Source organism: Eupeodes corollae, chromosome 1, assembly GCF_945859685.1.
Source record: "Eupeodes corollae chromosome 1, idEupCoro1.1, whole genome shotgun sequence".
Lineage (NCBI taxonomy): Eukaryota > Metazoa > Arthropoda > Insecta > Diptera > Syrphidae > Eupeodes > Eupeodes corollae.
In genome coordinates, this window is record NC_079147.1 from 76,605,383 (window position 1) to 76,624,669 (window position 19,287).

Consider the following 19,287-nt stretch of genomic DNA (forward strand, 5'->3'; position numbering starts at 1 on the left):
AAATGTAGATCCAAATAATGTCAGCAGAATCTGTGAACTTCTTTTGACGATTGCATATTTTTCTGGGGCGATGTTTCAAAATTCTAAGTATTCCCCTTTTTCCGTCCTTCAAGATTTAAATTGTTTTTAAAATTGATTTAAGACAAAAGCCACTTGTGAGATAGTCGTTGTTTATAGATACCATGGGTTTTTTAGAAGCGTTAAGCATTTTTTCTGATATCATTTTTCAAATTCTTTTGACAGTGCTGTTAAATAGTTCAATATTGTTGAGCAATTTTCTTCAGAAATGTCAATAAGATCCTTTGTAGCTATTACAAATGTAGGAAAATTTTGTAGCTGTTTACTTCTTATTTCTTCATAAATATCAAGCTTTTCTTCAAAAGCAAATATTGTACTTGCCATCTGTGAAATTATGTTATTTTGTCCTTGTAAATTTGATTGAGGCTATTAAGTTTTAATGTGATATCGCATGAAAATGCTAAAAGACACCACCATTATCATCTTACAATTCTGGGTAAACTTTTTTTATTTTGTTGTAGGAAGAGGATTATTTCGTGGCGCAAGGAAAAAATCTTTCCAAAACCCTTCCCCTACTAAGCCATCGTACAGACGTATGCAAAAGAACGTTATCATACTTACTTCCCAATTCTTCCGAAAGGCTTCTAAATTTTCTGTGGTTTAATTCTCTCGCTCTAATATAATTCACATAATCATCAAAACGAGGTATATGTCGGCAAAATAGTTCTACAGTCCGGGGACGACCTGGGCCACAACTAACATGCGTCTCCAGCCAGCTCGATCCCTAGCGAGCTGTCTCCAGTTTCGCACGCCAAGTTCGTTGAGGTCTTCAACCACCTGAGTCGCGGTCTTCCTCTACTGCGCCGTCCCTCGGGATTGGATTCGAAGACCTTCCATGTCCATTCGCTCTACATGACCAAGCCATTTAAGCCGTTGGACTTTAATTCTGCTAACTAGGTCAGTGTCGCTGTACAGCCCGTACAGTTCGTCGTTATATCTCCTCCTCCATTCTCCATCTATGCGTACGGGACCAAAAATCGTTGCTATCATCTTTCATCCTTCAGAGTTTACAGTGAATCCGTCCGTACCCAAGGCTTGTTGGTGCTTCGCAACTAAGGTATTATTTTACGTGGCCAGGAAGTCACGACGACGCACGGCACAACCCCCAACCTAGAGGTTTTTTTTTTCTGCAGTCACTCGATATTTTAAGAATTTATTAAACCACACTACGGATCAACTCATTATGGTTACTTTTTGTTTTGACATTAGCTTACTTTCGGTTAAGTCTATTATAGTTGGGCCATTACTATGGATGTCATTTATACGAGTCTCGAATGGATCTTTTGATTTCGTTCTCAAACGTTGGTACGATTGATGTTGCATATGTATCTCGATGGCAGTGTTCGTTGAGTAGTTGTGCAATTAGAATCATGTGTGTATTCCATTGGGGAAAAAAATCAATCTATTTCTGGGCTTATTTTGCAAGAGAAAACAATGGAAAAGATATTTATGTTTTGCTTTGTTTCCACCAAAGTTTTATCTCAGTTTAGATTAAATAAATCTTTTTGGTATTTCCACCGCACAAGAAGATTTAAAAACGATTAAGTTTAACAGAACTTTCTAGAATGCAAATAGTGTTTCGATGTGTGAAGTGCAAGTAAGATAGTTTGATTCGTGTTAAACAATAAAGAACTGATTACTTCAGCACCATATAAGAATACTTACTAGATGTCAATTTTTTTGTAATTTGATTAAAACAAAATTTTATATTATTTGTACACAAACATGCCAATGAACAGACCCATACAGGTTTTTCTTTAAAAATTTTGACTCGACGGGATTCGAGTCAAATCAAGCTCATTTCAACTCGATTGATGTATATAAAGAATTGAGGGGAGCTTTAAGACCGCTTCAACACCACATGTTATTTTAGTAGTCTACGAACAAACCCCCCCTTAAAACAATTGTTAAATTAACTTTTTTTTATAGAATCTGAATTTCCAGATGTTTTCTTACCATTTCTTCTTAAAAATTGTCAATTTTATTAGTTTTAGGTAGTTTTTTTTTTGCTAAGTTAATTTTAACTTTTGATTTTCACAAAACTTTCTTCTATTTGTGTGTTTTTTTATTATTATTCTGACAGATGTTCTTTCAGTTGTACCAATGTTTAAATACAAAAATCTAGCTACTGCGGATCGTTTAGTTGGCAATTTCTCACTGTATGGAGTACCAAAAAACACACTTAATTTTACGTATTTCTTTTTTAATTTGACAAGGAACCATTTTACACAAAAAATTAAATGAAATCGTGCAGAAAACAAAGAATTCATAAAGTAATAAAATTCATCTTTCAGTTGAATGAAAAAACATGATCAATTGTCATTTTGACATAAGTAAACTTGGGGGAAATTTTTCTTGACTAACTTTCCAGTCAACTTTCCAATAATGTTGAAGGCAATTTTTAGCAGCGGGCCAATTAGATATTTAAAACTTGCCTTACTTTTAAGTCCCTTATATCGCCTGAACCTGCTAACTGTTGGTAATACAATTGTTGCCAAACCTGGCAATGCCGTAAATTAAATTCGAATTTCATTTAAACTGAAACAAATATGTACATTACATTAATTAATATTGTTGTCTTTGTCACCGCTCTATGAAAGACTTCCTTTTTGAAATGTATATCTCTAAAGAGCAGTCAAGCAAAGGAACCAAATTTTTTAATCCTGCCTTTTCTGAAAGATCAAAAATAAAATACTTAAATTTAAATTAAATTTGTTTTTCTTAAAGTTAACATTAAAAAATTTGCTTAAATATCAGTATAAACTGCTCGCAATTCTGTTTAAAAAAAAACACGACAAAAGCCATAGGCATAACCTACGAGTTCGTTCACCAAAGCCTAGCTAAAGTCTAAAGAATTGTCTTTAATATATGTATATAGAGATACGATAACCATCGCCAAGATTACGATCAAATTGTGGATTAACGCTTCAAAAGGTTACCTGGAATATTTCAACACGTGCCGAGTTGCAGCCAAATGCAACTTAACCTCCACCTCAGAGAATTTTTGTTCAGCTCATATTCGCCACTGTCAGGTAAGTCTTAGTATTAAGGTTTATAGTAAGTTGTTTGAAAATATGGTGAACTAACCTCCGTCAAATACAAAACAACCCGATGCACAAATTTCCTGCCAATCATGTAACGATCCCGACAACAGTCAAATCGTTCAATGTGACGAATGTGATGGATGGCATCACTTTAAATGTGTCGGAGTTAACGCCAGCATCGAAGATAAAGACTGGAAATGCGAAGAGTGTCATCAGAAGGACTTGGATAACCAAGGAGGGACTTCATCATCCAACGAACAGTTTGAAGCAACACAAAAAAACCCTATATGTACATCGACACGGTTACCACCAGCGGATTCCGGAAGAAATCTACAACAGACGTCTTTTTCACCTACTGCCTCGAAACAACTTAACGGCAACAAAAATGAACATCCCAAGTTATGTGTCCCAGCGCGTACAAAATCAAATAAATCCAAATCGATAAATTCGGTAAAATCATTGCAATTAAACTTAATGAGGTTAGAAGAAGAAAGAGATCTAATGAAAAAAAGAGATCGCGAATATTTGGAAGCAAAGTATAAGCTTTTGGAGCAACAAACGGATAGTGAAAGTGAAGACGAGTCAACATCATCAAGGGTAGATAAGTGGATTAACCAGCAATCCATAACTAAAACCCAAGTTTGCCCCACTTTGAATCATCAAAGCGGAAGCAAGCAACAATTAGTACCCAAATCTAATACCCAAGAGCTAACAAGAGCAATAAATCTAAATGAGACATGGGTCGGAGCCAACGGTTCTTCCATGCCAGCTGTTAACATCAACACAACAACCAACAGAGACTCAACAATTTTTCAAAATCCGTCAACCGTCCACACTCTTCATAACGATGACCGTGGCAACGACATCATCGACCAAGCAGAGGAAGGCCTTATCTTAATACTCAGCAGATAGCAACAAAGCATATTGTTTCTAAGGAATTACCGACGTTTTCGGGACGGCCAGAAGAGTGGCCATTATTTTTCAGTTATTTCAAGAGTACAACCCTTGCATGCGGGTTTTCAGATGACGAAAATTTGATAAGGCTTAACAGATGTCTAAAGGGCAACGCCCTTGAAGCAGTGAGAGCTAAACTACTCTATCCAAATCAAGTCCCAAGTATAATCGAAACACTGAAGATGCTATTTGGTCGTCCAGAATCAATTATTAAAACCCTGATTTCCAGGCTGAGACAAGAACGCCCACCTAGAGATGATAAGTTAGATACATTAGTCGCCTTTGCCTTATCGGTTCAGAACATCGTTGCTACAATGGAAGCTGCTGGATTGACATCACATTTAAACAACCCTTGCCTGATGCAAGAATTGACCGATAAATTGCCATTCCAAACCAAGTTGAATTGGGGTGTTTTTAAACTGGGCAAGCAGAATATAGATCTGACAACATTTAGTTCCTGGTTGTTTCAAGTTGCCCAAGCTGCTTGTGAGGTAACAGATGTGAGTTTACTCTCAAAAGATGTTAAGACTGACAAAAGGCGACAGCCATCCAATTTGCATCTAAATGGACATCATGATGAAGCGAAAAATGAATTCCAGTGTCAAGATCAGCAAAAGCATTGTGTTATCTGTAAAGGAGCTTGCAAGTCAGTGGAAAATTGCGATGAATTTAGTGGACTTAGTTTAAATAACAGATGGAAAGCAGTAAAGAAACATTTTCTGTGTCGCACATGCCTTGTCAACCATAATAAGCGAAGATGTTTGTCCGCAAATAGATGTGGAATAATGAACTGTACGTATAGACATCATAAGTTGCTGCACAAACATGAGCAACCAGCTGCAAGATCTGAAAATCAAAATCTGTCTAGTTATCATTGCACGCATAAACACAAAGGAAGTTTGTTGTTTAAAATTTTGCCTGTGTCTCTCTACAACAATGACATTAAAATCGAAGCATTCGCCTTTCTAGATGATGGCTCCTCTGTGACGATGATGGATAATGAGTTGGCAGACATTCTCAAATTAAAAGATGAACCCCAAGAACTCCGTTTGAGATGGACGTCGGGTAATTCTCGCACTGAAGAGAAATCAAAGAAAGTTAACTTGATGATAGCAGCTAAACAAAGTTCTAAAAAGTACGCACTTACAAACATTCGAACTGTTGAGTCTTTAAATCTTCCTGCACAAACAATTAACTTTGATTCGCTTGCGTCATGCTACCATTATTTGAAAGGTATTCCTTTTCAATCTTTTACTGATGCTCGACCGAGAATATTAATAGGCCTCGATAATGCCAATTTATTAAATTCTCTGAAATATCGCGAAGGAAGAATTAACCAACCATCAGCAATCAAAACACGTCTTGGATGGACTATTTTTGGACCTTGTGAAGAGGAAGGTGAAACATCAATCGATTATCAAAATTATCATTTGTGTGAGTGTAAAGAGCAAGCAGATGAAAAGCTTCATGAATTAGTTCGGGAATTCTTTTCAATAGAAAGCTTCGGTTCAAAGGAGATAAGAAAACTTACTAAGGACAGAGATGTAAGAGCCGAGAACCTGCTAGAAAGCTCAGCTAAACGACTAGGTAAGAGGTTCAGTGTTCCGCTTTTATGGAAAAGTGAATGTCATGCATTTCCAAATAGCAGACCATCCGCAGAACGAAGACTATGTGCCTTGAGAAACGATTACATAAAGAGCCCGAACTAGCAGCAAATTTAGATTCACAAATCTCCGATTATTTACGACAAGGATATGTGCGCAAACTTACAAGTGATGATTTACAAAACTTTAAAGGCAACCGAATCTGGTATCTTCCCATTTTCCCCGTTTTAAATCCCAACAAGCCATCAAAGGTGCGAATGGTATGGGATGCGGCCGCGCAAGTTAATGGAGTTTCGCTAAACTCAATGCTACTTTCCGGACCCGACTATCTTGTCTCACTTATAGACATACTATTTCGTTTTCGTCAAAGGAATATAGCAATCTGTGGTGATATAAAAGAAATGTTCCACCAAGTGCTTGTGGAAGAAGCTGATCAACACGCTCAAAGGTTCCTGTGGAGGAGCAAGGAAACAGGAATAATAGAAGACTATGAACGTACTAACTTTCGGTGCAACATGCTCACCATACTGTGCAGATTATGTGAAAAACAAAAATGCAATGGAACATTCTGAAAAGTTTCCCCGAGCAGCAGAAGCCATTATACGGAATCATTATGTCGACGATTTTTTAGACAGTTTTGACACTCCAGAAGAAGCAATGCGCATAACAAACGAAGTCATATACATTCATCAACAGGCTGGCTTTGAAATAAGAAACTTCATGAGCAACTGTGAGAGTGTATTAGCAGCTCTAGGAAAAAATGCAGCCGATTTCGCAAAGCCATTTAAAAACCGTTCAAGTCCTTACGAATTTGAAAAAGTTTTAGGGATGTGGTGGTCACCGTTAACTGACCAATTTTCATTTTTATTTAACAGCAACAATTTTGATAAAGAGATCCTAGAGGGCTTATTTCCCCCGACTAAACGAATTGTTTTGCGCGTGCTTATGAGTACCTTTGACCCACTCGGTCTAATTGGGCATTTCTTGATGTTTCTAAAAATTTTATTGCAATCTATTTGGCGTGAGCGTATAAACTGGGATGAACCAATACATGAAGCGCACTTTGAACTTTGGAAAAAGTGGCTGAATTTGCTACCTACAATTAGAGAAATCAAAATAAGAAGACCTTATCTTAATAACTTAAAGTTTGATGCTGAATCTACAGTAGAGTTACATGTTTTTGTAGACGCTAGCCTGTCAGGATTTGCTGCAGTATGCTACTTGAGAGTACAACGTGGCACATCTATTCAATGTAATTTGGTATGTTCAAAAACGAAAGTAGCTTCTTTAAAACCGATTTCAGTTCCTCGAATGGAATTAGAAGCAGCTGTGTTAGGTGTTCGATTAGCACAAACTGTCATTAATGGACACTCAATTCAAATAAATAGGCGTTACTTCTGGTCAGATTCTCAGTCAGTATTATGTTGGATAAAAAATGATAATCGAAAGCTTAAACAGTTTGTTACATTTAGAGTTGGCGAAATACTAGAAAATTCGAATGAAAACGAGTGGCAATGGGTTCCAAGTGAACATAACGTAGCCGATGATGCCACAAAATGGAATCTCAAAGTTGATTTTTCTTCAGACAGCCGTTGGTATCGAGGACCAGATTTTCTCTACAGCCCAAAAGATTCTTGGCCTTTGAATCCTAAAGAGGATACAGGAAATGAGATTGAAGTACATACTCACATTGACGTTTCTGTAACACCACTACAAAATTATATGCAGTTTTCTTCATGGGAAGAAACGGTCACTGCAGTTTCATATGTTTTTAAATACTTCTGTATATTTCTACAGAAATTCCGCAAACCGGACGATTGTTTCGATCTAGGAGAAAGTAAAGGTACGAAAAGTTACCTACTTTGGCTATGTCAAGACGAAAATGGTAATCTAGATTACGTCAAAGGAGCTGAAACATATTTATATATGATATGTCAATCTGAAGGTTATCCTAAAGAAATAAATGCCTTGCAAAATAAACAGCCAATTGAAAAAACAAGTTCACTATACCAGTTGAGTCCTTATCTGGATACGAAGGGAGTAATGAGGGTAAAAGGTCGTATAGATGCTTCTAACCATGTTACTCTTGATTGTAAAAGACTAGTTATCTTACCGAAACAGCATCATGTCACTACACTGATTGTTGACAATTTTCATAGAAAATATAAACATATTTTTTTCGAAACAGCAGTAAATGAAATACGTCAATTCTTTTACATTCCAACTTTAAGAGCAGTCCTAAAAAGAGTTCAAAATAATTGTCAAGAGTGTCGCAACAATAGAGCTATGCCTGTAGCTCCAATGATGTCTGATCTTCCTGAAGCACGCCTAAAGGCCTTTACCCGACCATTTACATATGTAGGGGTGGATTATTTTGGACCAATCCTAGTCACCGTTGGACGACACACCGAAAAACGATGGGGTGTTCTATTTACTTGTCTCACTGTGAGAGCTATTCAAATCGAAATAGCACATAGCCTGTCAAGTGATTCGTGCATCCTAGCAATTAAAAGATTTTGCGCGAAACGAGGAAGACCGAAGCAAGTCTGGAGTGACAACGGCGCAAATTTCCGAGGAGCTAGTCAAGAACTGAAAACGGCAATAGAAGAGCTTTGCACAGAAGACATTTCTAAAAATCTTGAAAAAGAAAAAATTGAATGGAAGTTCATCCCTCCCACTTCGCCCCATATGGGTGGTAGCTGGGAGCGGCTTATACGATCAGTGAAACAAGTTTTGGCAAAAATGCATATCGGCCGTAACCCTAAAGACGAAGTTTTACTTACAATGATGGCGGAGGTTGAGTTCATTATTAATTCTAGACCACTTACTTATATTCCTATAGATACCGACAGTGATGAGGCGCTCACCCCAAATCATTTTTTGATGGGGTCATCAAACGGCATAAGACTTACCGGGGAGCTTTCAAGCGATGGCCATACACTCCGCAAACATTGGCTTGCATGCGAACAATACAGTAATCTTTTTTGGAAGCGTTGGGTGAAGGAATATCTCCCCTCTCTCACCAGACTAACGAAATGGTTCGAACGGGCTAAGCCTGTATCAGAAGGAGATATCGTTTTAATTGTTGATGAAAACAACCCCAGAAACACCTGGCCAAAGGGAGTAATCTTGCAGGCGAACCTAAGCAAAGACGGACAGACGAGATCAGCAATTGTGAAGACAGCCTCTGGAACATACACACGACCGGTGGCAAAACTAGCAGTACTTGATGTAAGACGGTTCGGCGAAGATGTTAACTGGAAGAAGCCACCAGCTTACCAGGGGGGAGTGTTACCAAACCTGGCAATCCCGTAAATTAAATTCGAATTTCATTTAAACTGAAACAAATATGTACATTACATTAATTAATATTGTTGTCTTTGTCACCGCTCTATGAAAGACTTCCTTTTTGAAATTTATATCTCTAAAGAGCAGTCAAGCAAAGGAACCAAATTTTTTAATCCTGCCTTTTCTGAAAGATCAAAAATAAAATACTTAAATTTAAATTAAATTTGTTTTTCTTAAAGTTAACAACAATGGTGTTTTCGTGTTGTTAGCTTTGCAAACAACGTAGTCTCTTATGATGTGAAAAATATTTTATTTTAACGGATGTAGTTTTACGTAAATTTCGAAATAGTGGATCGATTTTAGTGTAATAAATACATTTAAAATTACTTGACGAACCTTATCGCCAGACATTAATATTTCATATCAAGGTGCTTATCCTCATTCCTCACAACCCTAACGAATCCAAAACTTTGTCAATGGAATTTATATTTACATAATGACAAAAAAAGTCCCTACTTTACTCTATTTAGATAATAGTAAATCAACTGGTATATATTTTCAACCCTGGCAAAATTGCGTACGTTGTTTAATCAGAAACAACATTTGTCATGCCTGTCCCTAAAAGAGGCGTATCGTCTTCCCTCTTTAACTATCATCTAAATGCTATTTAAGTTTTCTTCCTCCGAAGCAACAAAAAAACTAGAAATTGTCTTTCCCTAGATCATCTTGTTTGAAACTTTGTATCTATTGAACTTGTATCCCTGACAACAGTACCCCAGCTATTCGTTTCTAGATGTACAGCCTTAGCTTTCGGACGTGGAACTTTAAATTCAGATCTCATTGTTAACTTATCACATTGTATAACTTTTAACATTAAAGAGTTTAATGCTTCAAAAACTCAAAGCTGTCTTTTGTCGTTAATTCGCAAATCGCAACCCTTACTTACATACATCGGGGAAAGAAAGCAGCTTTGAGTACTCTATGGAAAGTAATCACAGATTAAACTTTGGTGAACAACCATGTCACATCCTACGTTGCCTAAATGCAGCTGAATAGTGAGACCATGCAAATTATTTTTCACCCTTTCTGATCTGTCTTGAATCTACAAAACAAAAAAATATGGAATTCCTTAACTTACTCTGTTTTCTCTATCATGAACTTATGAAATGGAATGAAATATATCAATTGCATGTGTTAAAACATGTTAAGGGTAGTCCTAATGTTTTCAGTCTGTGTGATCAAAATTATCACATTTAATCTAAAATATCTACTTACAAAAAGGTACAAAAGCCATGGCTATTGTTTAACAACGTATTCTAGCGTTCTCATCGTATTCGATAGGTTTCGTTTAAATGCTACTTGTTTTTAGCGAAAAAATTATATTTCATTAAAAGTGTCCACTTTCTTGGCCTTATAACGGAAAAACTATCAACTTGACGTGAAAATGTTAGAAGACCATTCTTGTAGATAATTACCTCCTCTACAACTTGTGTCTACAACTTTTTTTTGTACGACCAATAAAAAACGAAATATTAAAAAAAAATGTCAATTCCGTAACCTTTGACCTCGAATAACCTTTGACGTGTACATGATATTGAGGTCGACTTTTTACACATTGTTAACAACAATATAAAAACCGTGTGTACCAAAATTTAGCTAGGTGGGAATTTTTCCGAGTTAAGCCCCTTTTTTCGTCTAATTTGACTGGACTATATAGGCGTATTCTAAAATTACTTTTGCAGAAACTGTATGAACGAGGGACGGGAAGAAACTGTTCTTTACCTCCTCTGTACATGCCCAGCTTCTACAACGATCTAAACTATCTGAAAACACACTAACCCAACTTGTCTTTATTTGTGTTTCATAAGGAACTCTAATCGGTTTCAATGAGCTCAGAAGAAAGACGCAAGATTCATATTGTATTACAATGGGACAAAAACTGGCCCAAGTGTGTCCTACTCCATCCCGGACAGCCACTTCTACCTACCTAAGCTTTGTAGACGAAACCGTTTTTGAAAACATCAGACAAAAATTTTCAGAAATAAGGAAATTAAAAATCCATACAGCGCAGCGATTAAGGAACTTCTGTATGAAGTATATCATTTTGTTTCGGATGACGAGCTTTACATTTCAAGTAGTTGAGTGGAAACTTAAAACGTGACCGTCATAAAATAGATATCTCACTACTTAAAAGATTGTGAAAGAATGTTTTTTTTTAAAGATAATTAAGCTGTTTATTCAATACTGCTAAGTGATAAACAACGAGATTGTTGTGTAAGCTAAGAAAAAAGTATGCATTAAATAACCGGATTCAAGAGATAATCAACTATACACAATGCTTGGATGTGAAGCCGGAACTCAAATACTCACTACACCTCCCAAAATATTCACATTTTCTTCTCTTCACATAATGGGCCCCATCGCGAACGAGATTTTCCTCGGAATATTTTAAAAGTTAGACAAATTCGTATCGTTCCCGTCGGAATTTATTGATATCGTAAAAATGGCTCTGAAATTTGATGTAACTGCTCTGGAATTTTAACATAATTATGTATGCGATGCTGAGAATATGGAAAGATCACTTCTCCAAATTATATAACGGCGATGACGAACCGAATTCCGCTGTAAGGGAGATAGAACCACTCGGCGACGCAGATCAACAATTCCGGCTACCCGACCTTGACGAAGTGAAGATAGCTATATCTAAACTGAAGTCATACAAAGCTGCTGGAGCTGACGGCATCGCTTCCGAACTATTCAAAGCAGCAGGCGATGACTTGGTAGGGAGCATGCACCAACTCATCTGCAAAATATGGTCGGAAGAAAGCATAGTGTGCCCGATACATAAGAAAGAAGACCCTCCTTAACATTGCGTATACGATCCTCTCTTCCGTATTATGTGAACGTCTGAAGCCATTCGTCAACAACCTGATTGCTCCTTATCAGTGTGCCTTCAGACCAGGAAAGTCCACTATCGACCAAATATTAACACTACGGCAGATCTTGGAAAAAACCCAAGAGCTTCAAATCGATATCTCTTTATCGATCGAAGCCGCGTAAGACAGCATCTATAGGGAAGAGCTCTACCGAGCAATGTCTAGTTTTGGCATCCCTGTCAAACTTATCCGTTTGTGCAGAATGACGATGGAGAATGCAAAGCTGCTCTATCAAGGTCGGAAAAGATCTTACCGATGCATTTGATGTCAAAAAAGGTTTTAGACAAGGCGATGCACTGTCATGCGACTTCTTTAACATCGTTCTGGAAAGAATTGTGCAAAACTCAACCGTCAACACTAGAGGCACAATCTTCCAAAGGTCCATCCAATCGCTTAAGAACAAAGCTACGACTGTTTTGCACAAATGTCGAATCTGTGCTTCTTTATGGGTGCCGCACTTGGAAGGTTACTTCAGCCATAACAAGAAAGCTGCAAACCTTCGTAAATAGATGTCTTCGTTACATCCTAAGGATTTTCTGGCCAAACCGTATTTCAAAATACGTCCATCATAGAAGGACAGGTCAGAAACCTATAGAATCTATCATACGAAGATGTAAGTGGCAATGCATTAGACATACGCTTCGAAAAGGTAACGACTGCATTGCAGGCCAAGCCATGCAGTGGAATCCGCTCACACAAGAAGGAAAATGAGCTGGACGACCGAGAAGCACATGGCGCAGGACAGCCGAGGCGGAATCAGTCACTAGGCAAGAGTTGGAGGGAGCTGAAACACATCTCCGGAAACCGTACACGATGGCGCGCAAGCGTAGTAGAGGCCCTATGGCCCTTAAGAGGTTCCCAACGGACTTAACAGGTATGAGGACCCAAGTTTTTGTTAAGGGAATTTGTTTATCTGATTGTTTACTAAAAATGTTTTAGGTAATTTTCATAGAACGACAACGAGACAAAATATGGAAAATCAAAATCAAAAAATTAAAAATGAAAATATTAAGTTTTTGTTTGCATTTTTTTGCAACATTTATTTTGATCCATTTATAACAAAACATTTTGTTTGAAATTTCGTTTATTATATATTATTCTTATTTGTTTGTTTTTGTTTTCAATTTTGTGTTTATATTAAACCTATTGGTACTAAAGGCTTAAAGCTTGTTTTATTTTTATTTTCTTCTTTGATTATAAACTTCGTGTTAATTTTTAAATTATTTATTTAAATTTTTGTTGTTCTCTTTTTCTTCTCGATTAAAGTTTTTTTTTAGGTGAATTTGGACTGCAAAACGGAAAAAGAAATAAAATTACGTTTTTGTTTTCTTTGGTTGGCAATTCGATTGCTTATATTTACGTTTGTTTTTCTTTTTTTTTAACGACTGTTTGTTTATTTTCTTTTTCTTTTTTTAATAATATAATAATATTTGTATTTGCTAAATTGTTCCTGTGTAATTTTGCTTCTGCTGCTATTAAATTGGTAACGTCCTGAAAAAATCATCTAAATCTTTTGATAAACCTCCTTCAAGGGTAGACAACTGTTCTCGCCATTTATCAAACGATTCCTTCGATATAACCTCACCGTAAAGCTCAACTAGAATCGAATTCATCAAGTCTACGGGGAATTTATCACCACAGGCAAGTCTATTACACTCAGCGACAATTGCATTGAGACAACTCAATTCGTGTTCGTCGTTGGAATCTATGCAAAGTCTTAACAGCGGTATGCAGTTTCTAGTGAATATTTCTGCTCGTAGTTTGTATGTTGAACTTGAACACGCAGACGTGGTGGAGTTATCGGATGTTTTAGATTTTTTCGTACTATTACTAGTTTGTTTGTTGGGAATATAAATCACAGAATAATCACAGAGGAACATTGTTAGGCTACGAACGAATTCACAGTCAATACGGACATTCGTACTTATGAAGTCAATTATGAGGTCAATTATACTGTCGAGGTCTTGACTGGATTGTGCGAGGAGCTCTTTGATGCGCTGCACGAGCTCTTCTGTGCTGCGCTGAATAAACATGGGTGGATTACATTTGGAATCATCGATGAATTGGAAACGATGTGATGCGATAAAGCTTTGGATTTTATCTTCTTGTAAGAACATTCGCCAACGCAGTGAGTGATTTTCCCAGAAGTATCGCATGTAGTTGGCTCCGAATTGTGATGTGAAATAGACAACCATGCTTCGAAGAAATCTTTCGCCACAAGTGTTATTGAACCAACTCTTGTCCCAAATGTCATTGATTTCCACCAGTTCGAGATGCAGTAGTGGACCGAGGAATTTAAATATTTTCGTCCAGCCATTGGGCACATCATTCACAAGTATGTCATACCAGTTTTCACTGAACTTCTCATAGCCCTCGCTGAAGACTTTCCTTGTGATTAGTTTTTCTTTGAAGAGGCTGACGAAGAGCTGCGAGCAGAGATCCAATTCACACTTCAACATATGAAGATATTCAGTGAGGACGTAGTTTATTATACACGCTTGGTGGGGCGCTGCAATGGAATTCCATTTGACGAACCACTCTTTGGGAGATTCTGCATCTCCCACTGTCTCAATTAGTCCATTTAGCAGACACTCGCATTCGGCATCTGACAGATCTTTAGGTTTCGGCTGCGACTGTTGCACCGCCTGCCGCGTTTCGGACAACAGAGAACGACTCTGATGGTTGGTGTTAGATGAGGAAGCTTGTCGTTGCTGCATCGGGGATTTGGTGTGCACTTTCCACATCAGAGGAGATGAATTGCAGAGTTTTATGTCACTGGAGAAGTTGAATGACAGCTTATTCAAGTCGATAGACGTGTTCTTCTGTTGGTTTTCGTTGTGTTGTTGTCTCTTTCTATCATAGCCAGTCGACATTTGTGGCATTAAGTTGCGGCTACCTCCTCTTTGCTGTTGTGGCTGTTGTTGGCTGTTGGATGATCCTCCTCTTGAAATTGCCGGTGACGCCTCTCGAGAGGTTAGCTGCACTGTTGCATTTTCCTTTTGATCCCACGATCGAGCACGCAAATCCACAATGTCCTGCATCATAAACCTTACTCTGCTGCTGATTTTCGGGCCGTTGCTACCTTGATTCTTTTTCTCAATCACTTGTTTTATTTTGGAAAATATTTTATCCAAACGTTCCTTTGTTGCCCATTCCTTTTCATAGCCTGGCTGTTGGCTGGCATATTCAAGCTGAGGCCCCACTGTCGTCAACAGCTTGCACATGAACTCCAGTTTCTCTTCGCATCTCGCATCGAGCAGGCTTTCGACACAAATGAAAACCCTGTCAATTCGAATGAAACCCATTTTACACATTTCACCGATAAAACGCACCGTTCCCCATGCCCGACGTCTAAACTGATACTCTTGATCGTCCAATTCGGCTTTGATCTCAAGCTTCTCCTTGGGATCAGTGGCGGACGCCAATCTCTCCATCAGAGGTTTCAGTTTGGCTTCCTTGGCTTTGGCATTATTGACATTGCCATCGAACTCATCTTGGATGCGTCTTATCAGAATCGCCTTGAACATTGCGTGGTTGGAGTCATCGGGATTGAAAAGGAATTTACAGAACCTGGCGTAGGTTGGGGCGAAATTCGGTTCACTTACGGTCTTTTCAAATATTAACAACATTACTTTGTTGATTCGTTCCACGTTTTTCATGGGGAAACTAGACGCACTCTGAAGGAGTTTATCAAAGTTCTCTGGGGCCAATTTATTAAGAATACCACGAATTTTCTTGAGAATCTGTTCGTCATCTTCTTCCACCGATTTGGGGCCGAAGTCTTTGAGCGCCTGCGGCACCCATGCATTCTCACTTTCGGCCAGTTTTACGTCTTCTTTCAAAGGCAGATATATTCGAATCATATCGCGATTTCCTTGTTGATCGCCTTGCTGTTGCTGTTGTTGTTGTTGTTGTTGTTGTTGTTGCTGCTGCTGTTGCTGCTGCTGCTGCTGCTGCTGCTGCTGCATTGGCTGCTTACTGCGCCTCTTATTGAAATTAATAGAATCCTTGTAGGACATCTGAGAGAAGAATTTATTTGGTTGATGGGAGGTACCCTGACTACCATCACCACCACGTGGGTTCTTTCCAATTATCTCACATATTTGACCCCTAAATGAGGGTGGAAGCCTCGAAGCTGGCTCCATCGCCAGCGATCTCAATTGATCGAGGGTGTATCTTTTCTCTTTTGAATCAATTATTGAGTTCACAGCAACTTCTTCATCTATATCTTGTCCGTCTTCATCTGGCTGTGGTTGATTTTCTCTTGATTTGATTTCATCTTTTGTTTGGTTATTAGATAAGAAAAACTCTTGAGGGGAACTTTCTGTCTCCGAAAAGTCACCGAAGAGAATATCTTGAATTTTATCATCATCTTCAGTTGTTTTTGTTGTTGGTGTTGGTGATGATTCCGACGGACATATATCCTCTTCATAACCGGACACAGAATTATTAAGAAATAGTAGTTCATTGTCGTCTGTTGGTTCGATTCCAAATATTTTGGAGGCAATTTCTTCGGATTTGTATATTTTGGGACTATCGTCAAGTTGCAACGACAACGAATGGTCGTTTTCATCATAAGTATTGAGAGTTTCTGTTGAGTCATCAACTTGCAGAGAGCCTAAAAAAATATTGTATATGTTTTGTTTTTTTAAAATTGAACTATTTCGTTTCTCAGTTTCTGTTTCTACGAATTTTTATTTGGGTGTGAATTTGGCATTATTTTTTTCTTTTATTAAAGCTGGCCACTCAGCTTTTTAGGTCCTATTTGACTTTATTGAAGTATTAGAAACTTAATGGTTAATTGTCTCGAATGAGTCATTTAAATATATAGAAAATTAAAAAAGCTAAATGGTTCGATCGTGTGTGGCCAATTTAAGATTCTTAAAGTAGTTTAGGAAATTTGATAATGAGACACATCGATTTTGAATTTTGAAGTGATAGGGGGAGAAACATATTGGTCAGGAAGCTTCAAAATAATGAGGGCCAAGTAAAATATAATATTGAAGATATCGCTAGTCGTATCGGATAATCTAAAACTGCATTTGAAATGTTGTCAAATGGGGAGCTGGTCCCTCAGATTCAAGGCTGTTCGGCTGAAATTTCGAATCGCTAAGGAATCAGGAATCCTTTAACACTACCATACGAAAGTGAAAACGGCAGTGGGTTGTACACACGCTCTGAAAAAGTTATTCAATGCACTGAAACCCACTCTCTCAAGAAGACAATAGAGTCAGAGTTGGAGAAGAAGAACATTTGGAGAGATTCGGAATTGGAGTAGAGCTAGAGGTAACTCAAACACATCGTAAAAGTAGAGCCAGAGGTCACTAAAATACATCGTGTGTAAGAGTAATTGAGACCATATGACCCGTTTGGGACTTTGTAGGTGTAATTACATAAGTATACAAAATGATTTTCTAAATTTAGAAGATTACATTTAATTACCAGTTAGTCATTGGTAAAATTGCCAAAATAACCACCCTTGTTCTTTAAGGCATTGAAATGGAAATAGGAATTACTTAAGGCTAATTTGTCGTTTCTCACTTGGGCGACAAATTCGTTTATTATTTTGGTATTCCGTTTTTTTTTTTTTAATATAATTTACAGGCATTTAAGAGGTTATTAGTAACCTTTATATGTTTACACAGTGCGGGCATTAGGAAAATAGGGAAGGATTTAAGAGGAGATACCGATTCACATTGGTCTTAAAGTTCTGAACATCAAAATGGGAGGGAAAAACAGAATTGGCCAAAGCATTCCACATTCTCGATGTGCGATTTAAGAAAGAATCTCTATACTTGACAGTACGGCCGAAATTGAGCTCAAGGGTAAACTGATGAGCACTGGAAGTGCGAGTATTACGGCTGAAAGAGGTGGAATGTAATTGGCTAACTCAACAGAACATTGTTTGTAAAAATATCGATAAAACAATGAAGCGATGAATAGCGATGTAAATGTTTCGATTATAGTTCTATCGCCTATCATTTTTAAAGCCCGTTTTTGTATTCTATCTAACAGATTTAAACTTGTTTTAGGGGAACCAGCCCAGATATGCGAATTATATTCAAGTTTTGGACGGATGAAGGCTTTGTAAATTACAGCCAGATCAAAAGGGGTGAAAAATGTCTTCATTTATGAATTTAAGAAAGAGAGTCGGAGACAAAACGGAGCCCTAGGGGACACCAGCATTTATTTTGTGAATATCAGATTTGAACCCGTCCAATTATACTTGAACTGAACGGTCCGAAAGGTAATTTATAACCCAACGAAGAAGAGATTCATCAATACCAAAAGCACGCATTTTCGATAAGAGTGCTTGATGCCAAACTTTATCAAATGCCTTTGAAATATCAAGTGCAATAATCTTACTTTCCCCAAAACGATGTTAAGATTTGTTCCAATGTTCGGGGAGATAAACCATGAGATCACCAATGGACCTATTGCAATGAAAGCCATACTGCCGGTCATTACGAAACTTCCGTTTTTCAAGATATTTCTTGAGCTGATAATTAATCAGCGTTTCCATGACCTTGGAAAGAAGGGACGTAAGTGCTATTGGACGATAGTTAGAGGTAGAGGAGGATTCGCCTTTTTTAGGGACAGGCTGCACAATTGCTATTTTCCATCCGCTGGGAAAGAGACCTGTAGAGTAGGAAAGATTGGGGAGATACTATAAGGGCCAGCGGATTTGTGTATGTCAAGGTATTTCAGTACTCTTGCAACTACACGAGTGCGAAAGAAGATTGGTCCCATAGAATGATTTATGCTCTCAAGAACAGGAGGACTCATATGACACTATCCGGTAGAGTCGAATTAACAGCAAACTGTGCTGCAAGCAAATTGGCTTTATCAATCGAGCTTACATAGGGAGTGTCATTGTGGAGGAGCGTTGGAACCGAGGATGACGTGGTGCTTCTTACGGTTTTCCTCAGTCGGGTTGGCTTTATAACAACGGAAACTTACATTTCTGAACCCAATATATATATACCAAATATGAATGCTGAATGGGAGTCTTTGGCAGAGGTTTTGGATTTTCTTAGACCAGTGTTAAGATATGGAAAAGAATGGCAAAAAGTGACAAAAAAAGAAACCAACGCCACATGATGAGGAACTTTCAAGAAGAAGTATTTGAATAATGTCGACGAAGCAGCAATAGACAGGCTTCTGTCTTTGAATCAAATCGTGAGTCCATCAGGACACGCTGCACGTAGTTCGTTTCTCAATGCTTCTCGAAAAAACTTTTTGCATCAACACCAACTGAGTCACAAAACTCTCTACCAGCGGTAAAATTGCAACTCCGGATCCTTCTACCACAAGTTCTATATCAGTGGTAACCACTGCGACGGCTGCTAAGGAAATACTCTTGGAAATAAAAGGTCGCCTTTT

The 19,287-nt window shown here is 37.9% G+C and overlaps 2 protein-coding genes across 5 annotated transcripts in view; one reads left to right on the forward strand and one right to left on the reverse strand.

Annotated features, from left to right (window-relative positions):
* Positions 1-19,287, reverse strand: part of LOC129943078 (shootin-1) — a 109,202-nt gene that overhangs the window by 62,431 nt on the left and 27,484 nt on the right. For 3 of the 4 annotated variants that reach the window (XM_056052293.1, XM_056052294.1, XM_056052295.1), the window contains one exon: positions 12,913-16,522. The exons of the other annotated variant lie outside the window; for it this stretch is intronic. In XM_056052293.1, coding sequence (XP_055908268.1) covers positions 13,380-16,522 — 3,143 coding nt within the window. In that variant the 3' untranslated portion in view covers positions 12,913-13,379. Of the gene's footprint in view, positions 1-12,912; positions 16,523-19,287 lie in introns of those variants that run through there. 4 annotated transcript variants of the gene reach the window in all.
* Positions 6,170-8,995, forward strand: LOC129940507 (uncharacterized). The gene has a single exon (XM_056048873.1). It carries the CDS (start codon positions 6,170-6,172, stop codon positions 8,993-8,995), a length of 2,826 nt encoding a protein of 941 aa, XP_055904848.1.